Below are 12237 nucleotides of genomic sequence, written 5' to 3' on the forward strand. Positions count from 1 at the left end.
AAATGCAGCAGTGACTCTCACTAGACACTATGTTGAGAATGAACTATGTAACTTGTGGGTGGGGATGGGAGGGAAAAACTGGGGGAGAACAAGGCGGGAGGGGCAGAGTTCCAAAAAAATGTATTCCTCACCTGACTAAGATAACCCCACTGAATATTACCTTTATAATAACAATTTTTAAATTGTGTATAACTTATTTTCTTTTTATTTTGTTCTAGTCCTGGGGCTTGAACTCAGGGCCTGGCCTTTGTGCTAGTTAATTGGAGATAAGAGTTTCACCGTTTCCTGCTCAGGCTGAATTTGCATTGCAATTTTCAGATCTCAGCCTCTTGAGTAGCTAGGACTGCTGGTGTGAGCTACTGAAATCCAGTTTAGAGTTAGGATTTGATTCAGCAATTTAATTCCTAGGTGTGGACTTGAAAAAGAAACACAAAATACCTGTTTAATAAGTAATGCATGTATGGGTTTTTGTAGTAGCCAAAAGAATACAAACAACATGAATGTCTTTTCATGAATGGGTGGGTGGTTAGACAGATGGACAAAATGTTGACTGTCCATACATTAGAACATCATTCAGCCCCACAAAGGAATAAAATACCAACATGTGCTCTCACATGCACGAACCTTCAGAACATGCTGAGACGAAACACATGAAAGGTACGTGTGGCACGATTCCATTTATATAGTACGCCCAGAATAGGCAGGTGCCACCAAGCCAGAGGAAGAGTAGCGAGTGGGAGAAGGAAGGACAGATGAAGAAAGACCCAGGATTTCAGTCTGGGGTGATGAAGCTGTTCTGGGATTAGGAAGAGATGATGATTGTCCAACATTTCAAAGTACTGGAAGCCACTGAACTGGTACAGTTGAGATGGTGACTTTTATGTTACTTTATAGTTGGAAAACGCTGTGTGTGTGTGTGTGTGTGTGTGTGTGTGTGTGTGTGTGTGTATGCTGATATTGGGGCTTGAACTCAGGGCCTGGGCACAGTCCCTTAGCTTTTTTGCTCAAGAATAGCTCTCTACCACTGAGCCATAGCTCCACTTCTGGCCTCTTGGAAGTTAATTCCCGCCCAGGTTGGCTTTGAACTTACGGTCTTCAAATCTCAGCCCCCTTAGTGAATAGGATTCCGGGAGTGAGACAGTGGTGTCCAGTCTAACGAGTAGCTTTTATTTCTCAAAAACAAAACAAAAGTGAGAAGGTGAGACGAGATGGCTGGGCTCCCGCATGGGTGAGGTTTGCAAGTGAGTTTCCTCCAGCTGCTGGCCTCCGCCTCTGGTGCTCAGAAGTGATCTGGAAGAAAGGGATGCCCCTGCAGCTGTGAGTAACAGGGTGGTGAAGGAATCCCTTAATCCTTATGGTGGGCAATGAGTTCCTTCCCTCCCCTCTTCAGCCCCGAGACCTGTGATGCTGAGAACTCGGGACTCAGAGAAGCACAGAAGACAAGACCATCACCACTCCACTGGGAGACTAGGGCTTGGGGTGACACAGGGTGGATTCTTTGAAAAGGGCTGAAAGAGGGTCGACAAGTGCTAGAAGCAGGAAATGAAGGTGCCTTCTCTGGCTGGGAGCTGGGCAAAGCCGGCAGGTGATGGCTCCCTGGGCGTCCAGGCCATGGGGCAGCTACTGGCCCCAGATGGACAGGCCCTGGTCTCCCCTGGGCCACCTAAGTAACTCACCATCTCCCAGGAGATCGGGGGCCTGGCTGAAGGGCGTGGGGGGCAGGTTCCAGGCCAGTTCCTCCAGCAGACCCAGCAGCCCGTGGACTTCTGTCTCCAGGTGCTCTACTGTCTTCTGTATGGTCTACAGCAGGGGCACGGCACAGGGGCAAGGAGAGGGGCAGGAGTGAGTGCAGTTCACAGTGAGGATGGACCACAGGGTGGTACCATATCTAGGTCCTCACTGAGCTCTGTCTCTGCCTGGGTCAGTTTCCCTGGAGTGGCAGCATCAGAGGGCTTCCCCACTAAGGTCTTTTCCTGGCATCGGTCTACGAGTTCACAGCTTGAGCCCACATTTCTTTGGTTGCCACGCCCCCTGGTGGCATCTCTGTCAAATAACAGGCTTGAAATTGGAAACTTTATGGTTCTTGGTGGCGTTTTGCTTTGTTTTGTTTTCCAAATGATTCCATTGGCCAACAGACTTCTAAGACTATAATGCCTTACGTGCAAAAATTAAGAGTACAATTAGGCCAGGTGTAGTAGCTCAAGCCTGTAATCCTAGCTAACTGGAAGGCAGAGATTGGCGAAAGTTTGAGCCCAACTCTGGCATGAAACATTGAGGGACTTCTCAATCTGGGGCTGTGTGCTGGGGAAAACACAAAGAATGGAATCAAAGCCCAGGAGGGATGCAGTCCTAAGGAATACTCTATTTTTAAAAAAATATCCAATACAGCTGGGAATGGATGGCTCACACCTGTAATCTTAGTTACTCAGGAGGCTGAGGTCTGGGGATTGTGGTTCAAAGACAGCCCAGGCAGAAAAGTCCATGAGTCTCTTATCTCCAGTTAACCATCCAACACCAGAAATAGAGCTGTGGCTCCAGTGGAAGAGTGATAGCCTTGAGCAAAAAAGCGAGGTGCTGAATTGGAGCCCCAGTATTGGTACACACACATAAAAATAGCCAAGGCAAAAATAGGGGCTGGAGTCACAGCTTAAGTAGTAAAGTACCTGCCTAATAAATTCAAAATCCAGAGTTTAATTCCCAGTATGAAAAAGAACACACATACACAAGATGAATAAGAACATTAACTGTCTTAAGATATCATTTCAGGTTTAAAACCTAAGTCTTTGATATATCATACTGGATAGATTTATTAGCTCACTAAATCACATGATCGACATCAGGCCTATTAACTGTCATTATGAAATAATTCAGAGTAGAAATTACATGCTGAGACTGTTTGTACCTGTGACGAGTTAAAATTCTCTGACTTACCACTATGATGAATGAGAATGCTAGATGTCAATGTAAGGCGAATGATCATGTGTAAGGATATAAACCCTGGGCCATTCTGCATCACAAAAGACCACATTCTAACTGTGAGCAGATGCCAGGCTGGGTGAATAGAGGCTCGGGGGAGACAGGTGTGGAAGGAGCTGTGAGTGGAACAGCCCGGTATGGGATGTTTAATCCACTGGCCTGGATTTTCTGACACTCCAACCATGGCTGTGTCTGCACTCCGTAAAGTCACCAACCTTGCAGATGTGTCCTAAAGTTTCAGGCCCACCTCCCCACCCATGCATTTCCCCATTACCTCTTCCATGACATCTAAGCGGCCTTGAACAGCCTCGTGCCTGTCACAGCCAGAGTTCCACGCTGGGTCTCCTTGGGAGGGGCTGAGAGGCTCCGGAGCTGTGGGATAACAAGTCTTGTCACGGTGGGACCCTGTTTTCCCGAGACACCAGACAATCCTGTAAAGCACTGGATTTAGCGGAGGAGTGTCCTAAGCTCTCCACGCGGGGGAGGTAGAGGATGTGCAGCTGTGAGCCAGTGTGTATGTGAATGACCTTAATCTCCCCTTGTCTCTGTGGCCTTAGTCAGTGCAGACCTAAATAGATTTTGTCTAGGTGGGGATGTCCAGACTGGAAAAGGACTGGACAGGATAGGCTTCTGTGGAGAAACACAGAGATAGGAAGAGGGGCCTGGAGTGGCCAGGCTCTTTGAACAAACTTTCCAAGAAGTTAAGGGTGGCTGGGAAGTTCTGAGGGGAGGGGGCAGGAGAATGGTCCTGAAAGCAGAGATTATCCTAGAACCATGTTTGCTTGGGGGGAGGGGAGAAGAGATTTGGGCATCACAATCTTACATCTTTGCAGGAGGTAGTCTGGGGGTACCAGGGTACGAAGTGGCGAAAGCAGCAGCTACAGCCAGAAGGTCTGGAGGAAGATTACAGAGCCAGCAAACAGGCTGAGCAACTCCATTCTATAGCTGAATTCCATTTTCCGCAGGTTCTGCCTAACTTTGCCAGCCTTTTCTAGACCTCGCTGATAACTCCATAGCTCTTCCCTTATAATGTTCTTTTTTCTTAAAAATTTAATTTATTTTTTGTTTATGTGGTACTAAGAAATTGAACTCGGGGCCTCATGCATGCAAGATAAGCACTCTACCACAAAGCCACATTCCCAGCCCTTTCCAGAACTTTGACATGTCTCTGGATGGAACCAGTCCTGTCCGTGAGCTGACCAAACTTGACACACTTTACTCTCAGGCTGCCTCTACTGTTGCCTTTTCTTTTCTTTTCTTTTTTTCGTTTTTTAAATTTTATTTTATTGTTGGGGTGATACGCAGAAGGGATGCAGTTTCATTCGTCAGGAAGTGGGTGCATTACTTCTTGAACATTGTTACCCCTTCTCATGTTTTTCTCCAACTTTTCCTCATAGGAGATACACTAGGCCTCCTTGGCACTGTTGCCTTTTCTGACCCCATCCAGCTCCCTCCTCCCTGCTGGCAAAACAATCCCTTAAAACTTTACTTCAGTAGGGCTGGAGATGTGGCTTAGTGGTAGAGTGCTTGCCTAACTTTCTTTCTTGTTTTTTCTTAAGTATTCTTTATTTTTTTTTACAGTTACATCATCAGGTTGTAGGTGTATGACTTCTCAAACATTGATACCCCTTTTCATTTTCTTTTCTTTTCATATATTTTTTTTTGCCAGTCCTGGGCCTTGAACTCAGGGCCTGGGCATTCTCCTTGGGTTTTCTCAAGGCTAGAGCTCTACCACTTAAGCCACAGCACCATTTCTGGCTTTTTTCTATGTATGTGGTATCGAGGTATTGAACCCCAGTCTTCGTGCATGCTAGGCAAGCACTCTACCACTAGGCTAATCTCCCAGCCCTTCATATATTTTTAATTTTAATTAATAGAGGGGTTACAGTTAGATTTGCCAGATAGAAGGTGCATTACTTCACACACATTGATACCCCTTCTCATGTTTTTGTCCCCATTTCCCTCCCACCAGCCCCCCCATCTTGTTTTTCCCCCTTCCCTTTCCTATTTCAAATAAACAAATAAAGGTATATACAATATACCATATTACAATATAACAATATGAGACTAACCAAGGGACAACAAAAGACATGAGAAATAACACAGTATATTAAGAACAACAATCATACATTTTAAAGCTCTTGTTTCCATATCCTGGAGGTCCTTTCATTTAGCCTCGTCCTATATGGCCTTATGTATCTAGGTTCTGAGCTATTGTAATCCTCTCCTAGGAGAGTCCAAGGTCTATACTGATTATGACAAATGCGGGAAACCAGGGAGCCTATGTTCCTTTGAGTCTGGCTTACTTCACTTAATATGATTTTTTTCCAAGTCTTTCCATTTCCTTACAAATGGAGCGATGCGGTTCTTTTTGCTGGTGCTTGCCTAACTTTTGTGAAGCCTGGGGTTCCATTCCTCAGTACCACTTAAACAGAAAAAGCTGGAAGTGGTGCTGTGGCTCAAGTGGCAGAGTGCTAGCTTTGAGCAAAAGAAACTCAGGGACAGTGTTCAGGCTCTGAGTTCAAGTCCCAGGACTGGAAAACAAAAACAAAAACAAAAACAAAACCCCCTTTATTCCAAGTATTCCTCAGAGCTGCTGCCACCTGCACTCCTCCTTTCATGGAACTTGAATAGACCTGATTTTTAGCTTGCCACTCTGGCTTTTAATTTATTGACTTATTTGTGCAGGTACTAGGGTTTGAACTCAAGGCCTTGGGCTCTTGCTTAGATTTTGCACTCAAAGCGGATACCCTACCACTTGAGCCATAGTTCCACTTCTGGCATGTGATAAGAGCCTGCAGGATTTTCCTGCTGAGGCTGGTTTTGAGCTGTGATCCTCAGGTCTCAGCCTTCTGAGTAGCTAGGATTACAGGTGTGAGCCACCCAGTACCTGCCTTAGTTTGGTTACTTAAGCATTAGATAAATACATGAAAGAATGCATTCCTTAAGGCAGGGGAGGCCCCGGAGTCCAAAGGGAGGTAAGGAGTTGCATGCGGGGTGTGGGGGGGCACAAAAACGAGTAAAAACCAGCTTTTTAATTTCTTTTAGTGCATATACCAGAGCTTGAATTCAGCATCTGGGTGCTGTCCCTTCGCCTTATCAATGAGGGCTGGTGCTTCCCTACTTGAGCCACAGCTCCATTTCCAGGTTTTTGGTAGTGAACTGGAGAGAAGAGTCTCCTCTAGGCTGACTGCAAACTGCATTCCTTAGCTTCCCGAGTAACTAGGATTACAGATGTGAGCCACCAGTGCCCATCTTATGGCAAGCTTTTTAGAGGCGAGGGAGCTGCAGAGTGAGAGGACCTCCATCCCACCTGCGGAGGAGAGCCCCTTACTACAGTTTTAGGAATTTGTGAGTGGGTTGTTTAAAAGATCCGTTAAAATGGTCACCAATGAGAATATTTACACTATGGAAATCAGCAAATATCTGAGAACTGGCTTATCAGGGTGGCACAGGGTAGGAGTCATGGGTAAATAGAGGACTTGCAGGAGGGCTGTGCAACATAAGCCAGCAAGAAATACCAGTCTGTACACATTTCCTTCTTTCCTTCGTTCCTTTGTTCCTTCCTCCTTCCTTCTTTCTTCTCTCCATCCCTCCCATCCTTCCTTTCTCGTGTGTGTGTGTGTGTGTGTGTGTGTGTGTGTGTGTGTGTGTGTGTGTGTGTGTGTGTACCAGTACTGGGGCTTGAACTGAGAGGGCTTTACCTTTTGCTTGGCTCTTTTTTTTTTTTTTTTTGCCTGTCCTGGGCTTGAGCTCAGGGCCTGAGCACTGTCCTTGGACTTTCTCAAGGCTAGAGATCTACCACGTGAGCCTCAGCACCACTTCCGGCTTTTTTTCTATGTATGTGGTACCGAGGAATCGAACCCGGGTCTTCATGCATGCTAGGCAAGCACTTTATCCACTAGGCCAAACTCCCGGCCCTTGCTTGGCTCTTTCACTCAAAGCTGGTACTCTACCCTTTGAGCCACACATACACGATTGGCATTCTGCAAAAGATAAAAGTGTCACAGGTGCTCCTGCCCAGGTTAGCTTTGAACCATGATCCTCAGATCTCAGTTTCCTGAACAGCCAGGACTACAGAGGTGAGCCACTGTTGTCTGGCTCAGTGTAGATCTCAAAGCCCATCACTGTTGACATGTGCTCCATCCCTAGGGGCCTCAGTGGGGGTGATGAGGAATTTCAGGAGGCAACAACTTTTGGGGAGGGTCCTTGGATCCTTGGGGGCATGGAGGATTGTGGGAGCTTTTCCTCTTCTCCATTTTTCCTGGTAGACTGAGTCAGTGGTTTTTCTCTAAAGCAAGAGGATCATAAACTGGGACAACAAACAAACAAAAAACCCCATGAGCCCAAATAACCCTTGTTCTCTTCATAAGTTGCTTGCTCCAATTTGTGTCAATACAGTGATAACAAGCTGACTGGCATAGCACTTTGTATGGAGAATAATTTATTTTCGAAATTCTCCTTTTTTGTGACTTTTTTCCCACTGTATTTAAGGCAATAATGATGTTGTTGTTGAACTTGAGGGGAGAGAGATCTATGTTTTAGTGGGCATTGAAAAGCCATATTGAAGTCATTACTGCTGAAATCCTATGATATGATGCCTTGGATTTATTTCAGAACACTCCAGGCGTGGTCTGGCGAGAGGAGAGAGGTACAAATGGGCAGATTCTACCAAGAAGATTGGCCAAGGGCTGCTCATAGTTGGGTAATGAGCCACAGAGGGTGCATTCGACCACTCCCTCCATGTGTGCACGTGGTCAAAATGTTTCCACTGTACAAGCCAGAGAGATGATGGTGTTTTGCAAACACAGGAGTCATGGTGGGGCAGAGGCACAGATGTGGAGGACTCAGAATGGAGGGCTGAGGGCGCTGTGCTCTCTTCTTAGCCACAACTGAAGAAAGCCTGTAGAGCCACAGGAGCAGGGATGGTGATGGTCTTCATGAAAGCAACTCAACTTGAGTCCCAGCTAAAGCTGGGGTGCTTAATCTGGAGAGGAAAGATGTCGAGGAAGCAGGAAGAATGGTTCTCACCCGTGCCCTTACCCCCATGGCAGGCTGTCCTGAGAAGAAGGATCTGTCCTGATTTGACTCTGTGTGCACACACCTCTTCTGTAGTTCTGTCCCTGGCCTTTGGCCAAGTCATCCCAGGAGCACCCTCCGCCCTCACTCGACACTCCCCTGTCCCTCTACGCCTTCCCATTAAGTGTGCCAAGGGGAAGGCGAGGGAGAAGTAGAGAGAGGAGAGGAGAGAGAGATAGGAAGATTTGGGGAGAAGATAAAATTGGGATAAGTAAAGGAAAGGTTGCTTCTAGAGCAGAAATTCAAGCAATTACAAAAAAACTGAACACCTCCCATCACACACACACACACACACACACACACACACACACACACACACCCTGGGAAGCTCAACGAATCAACTAACAATGATAAGAAAGACTGAAAAGGGTTGTCATGTTTTCATGACAGACTTCGGAACAACAGCCCTGTGGCTCCCCTCCTCCCTTCCCTCCGCCCTCCCTTCCTTGCCAGTTGGGAAATGGACCTCCTGGCTTTTGCTCAGAGCCTCATCCACATTCTGGATGGTGGCCACGGGTGGAGGCTGTGTGCTGGTGAGTGCAGGCTGTGGGGGTTGGGGAGAGCCCAGAGGCCTGCCCCCAGGGAAGCACTGGACTGGCTTTGGGGTTCTGCCTAGGAGACAAGGACTGGGGCCCCTCCCACTCATGGGCCTTCCAGGTAAGCCCTGGGGCTGAGTGAGAAATCACAGCCTCTGTGATTTCTGTGTGGTGAGTGGTAGGAAGAATGTTCTGGATGACAGCTTTCAGAGGCACTGCTCACCCTTCTGGGCCATCCAACCCCTAGACTATTTTTACCAGCCACACTGGCCACTCAGAGCAAATGGTATTTGATCACATTCAATAAAATTGAGTAATAAATTTTTGCCACATCCAAGACTTGTATAAATATTTATGATTGGTTCAAAGCCATCAGTGGATTTTTTTTTTTTGAGCAGGGAACATTAGTTTCAACTGACTGAAATTCAGAATTTGCAAGTTCTCTGGTAGGAACTGGAGGGGATCCCAGAGCCCTTTAAGAGAGAGCTTGGATACTGAGGAATACTTGTTTTATTTTGTAACATAGCCTATCTCTTTTTTTCTCTGATTATTTCCCACATCTGGATTCTCAGCCTTGTATATTGCTGAGAATTTACCAATGTCATTCCCATGCTTTTGAGTTTCAGGTTAAGATGGAGTCTCCTGGGCTTTTCTTCTAGGGCTGGTCTTGAACCTGGATCCTTCTGTGCTCAGCCTCTTGAGGAACTAGGATTACAGGCATAAGCCACCTGGTGTCTGACCCTATAAGACATTCTTACAATAATACAACCAGAGTTAAACCATCTTCTAGGCTTAGACATCAGCTTGCAGAAAATACAAGGGGCATCAGGGCACTTAAATGACACAAATGTGATGCGATGAGCAAAAACTAATATGAGAAACTGTCCAGGACAAAGTTGACTCCTCAACAAAGAAAAAGGAGAGACACCTTGCTTAGATCACCGAAAGGAAATACAAAAACACATGATGCAGCTAGGAGATTCAGATGCTGGGTGCATGGGGCTTAGGGCATGATTAATATTGTAATCATCCTTATATTAAAAGTATGTATCAATCAAGTATACAGGAAAAATTGTAAGTGACAACAGGTGTTTGGAATTTCCTTGAAAATAGCCCAAGGAGGAGAGCAGAGAAAGGATTCTCAATAAAATGAGATTAGCCACAAGTTAATACTTCCGGCAGAGATAGCCAGGCATAGTGGTACATGCCTGTAATCCTAGCACTCTCCAAGCTGTAACAGGCAGATTACAAATTTGGGGCAAGCCTGGATTACATATTGAGACCAATCTCAAAATATAAACAAGTGGGATTGATAGATGTTATACTATTCTATTTTTATATTAGTATTTTGCATTTTGCTTTTGTTTCCAGGCATTTTCATAATCACAAGTGAAGTTCTAGGTGTGGATGGTTTATGCCTATAACTCCAGCTATTACAGAGAGTGTGAGATCCAGAGGACTGCAATTTGACTCTAGACAGAAAAGTCCTCAATATACCATCTCTACAATTACTAGTAAAAAAAAAAAAAGCCAGGTTGGAGGCAGGTATGGTTCAAGTAATAAAACACCCATCAAGCAAGTTAGTCACCAAAGCGTTAATCAGTACTGGTTCTATAACCAGGTTATAGTTCACACAGCTACCTAGCTGTACCCAGTAGGGAGACAGAGTCTAAAATTGGTGGCTCACACCTATCATCTTGGCTACTCAGAAGGCTGGGATCTGAGTGAGGATAGAGGTTCAAAGTCAAACTGAGCAGGAAAGTCCATGAGACTCTTATCTCCAATTAACCACCACAAATTCAGAAGTAGAGGTGTGACTCGAGTGATTGAGTGGCAGTCTAAGAGGCGGTGCCCAGGCGGATGGAGTCCCCCCAACAACCCCACCCTCCTGAACGACCCCTACATACCCCCATCCAAGGAACTGGAGGCCCTGAGAGGAGCTGTGTAGAAAACTCACTGCAGAACCTCTCGGGTTCTTGGCCACCAGCTGGCCAAGCCTGTGTTTAGCTCTAGGGGCACCTGTCTGTCTTTCCAAGGGCAGTGCGGGTCCCTTCTGGGTTCCTGCACTTGGTGATCCTGGCATCTATCGTTCCAGGGGACAAGTGTTACTGGTCCTGGGAATACAGCCTTCTGCAGCTGCCCCGGCCTGCCTGGCCGGGGGACCTCAGCCTCCTGCCTTCCCTCCCCAGTGCTGCCTGGCATCGCTCCTCTACTCCTGCTTGCCTCTCTCACTTCCTCCCACAGTCCACAGTGGCCTCCTCTTTCCTCTGGCCATTGCAGTGCCTCTTTATCCTTTCTTGTTTGCTTTTGTTTCCCCAATTCCCCTCCCTTTTCTCTGCCCATTCCTATCTCCACAGCCTCTTGGTGCCTCTGCCTCTCCTTCACTCCTAGTATTCTTCCCTCTTGCCTTTTTTTTCTGAGGGGTTTTCCCCCTCTTTTCTTTTCGTTTGTCTTTCTCTTTGGTGCCAGTCTTGGGGCTTGAACTCAGGGATTAGGTGCTGGCCCTGAGCTTTTCCACTCAAGGCTAGTGCTCCACCACTTTGAGCCACAGACCACTTCTGGCTTTCTGCAGGTTCATTGGAGTAAGAGGTTGTGGATTTTCCTGCTGGGATGACATTGAATCCAGGTCCTCAGATCTCAACCTTCGGAGGAGCTACCATTACAGGTGTGACGGATGTTTCTATCTTTATTTCTCCATCCTTTATTCTGTGTGCTTTCTATCCTCCTCCTCCTCCTCCTCTTTCTCCTCCTGTCATCACCACCACCATCATTATCCATCCTCTCTTTTTCCCTATTTCCCTTCATCTGTCTCTGTGTCTCTGTTAATCCTCTTCCCATCGTCTGCCTGTCTGTCTGTCTGTCTGTCTGTCTGTCTGTCTGTCTGTCTGTCTGTCTGTCTGTCTGTGTCTGTCTGCCTGTCTGCCTGCCCGCCTGCCTGTTGTCTGTCTGTCTGTCTGTCTGTCTGTCTGTCTGTCTGTCCTCCCTGGCTCCCCGCATCCCCCACTGGGGACCCCACTCACCGGCCACGACATCCCCAGGGCGCAGCAGGACGAGCCAGGCCAGGGCGCAGAGCAGCGGCAGCATGGCGAGGTCTGTCGGTTTGTCAGTCATTCTGTCCCCTGGTTCATGGCGCCCGCCCTTCCCTCCCTTCCCCGGATCGCCTCCCGGCCGGCCGGGCGGGCCTAAAGAGAGGAAATGCTCCAAGTCCACGCCAAAATTCCTGGGCGGCTCCGGGCTTTCAGGCTCCAAAGAACCCGCCCCTTCCAGAGGCCCCGCGACCCCGAGGGAGTGCGAGTGCCGTGGTCAGGGGCCTCCCCAGGCAAGGCCGCCCGCCCCGCCCCGCCCCTGCCCCGCCCCGCCCCTCCTCACCTGTCCCCAACCTTTCCTCTCTCTCCTTCTCTTTCTTCTCCTTTCCCCCTCCCTCCCCTGCTCTCCCTTCTCGTTCCTTCCCCTCCTCACCTGTCCCCATCCCTCCTCTCCCCTCCCCAGTCCAGTGCTGTCTGTCTTTGGTACTTGGGGGTCCGCGGAGGAGGGGAGGGGTGGGAAACAGGGTGGCTCTGGGCACTGTTCTGGGGATCGTGGTTCCTGGATGAGGGCCCACTGAGCCCAGGGTGAAGCGCTTTGTTCCCAGTTACCCTGCTTGGAG

The 12237-nt window shown here is 47.7% G+C and overlaps 1 protein-coding gene across 1 annotated transcript; it reads right to left on the bottom strand.

The window, feature by feature from the left end:
* Positions 1–1146: 1146 nt before the first annotated feature.
* On the bottom strand, positions 1147–11899 carry Plac9 (placenta associated 9). Its single transcript, XM_090346675.1, has 4 exons — positions 11612–11899; positions 3251–3348; positions 1677–1800; positions 1147–1290 (listed from the first exon to the last, which is right to left on the bottom strand). The coding sequence occupies exons 1-4, from the start codon at positions 11700–11702 to the stop codon at positions 1280–1282; spliced, it is 324 nt and encodes a 107-aa protein (XP_090202801.1). The 5' UTR covers positions 11703–11899; the 3' UTR covers positions 1147–1279.
* Positions 11900–12237: the final 338 nt, after the last annotated feature.

The sequence above is a fragment of the Megascapheus bottae genome, chromosome 15, assembly GCF_031878675.1.
Source record: "Megascapheus bottae isolate mThoBot1 chromosome 15, mThoBot2.hap1, whole genome shotgun sequence".
NCBI classification, from domain to species: domain Eukaryota; kingdom Metazoa; phylum Chordata; class Mammalia; order Rodentia; family Geomyidae; genus Megascapheus; species Megascapheus bottae.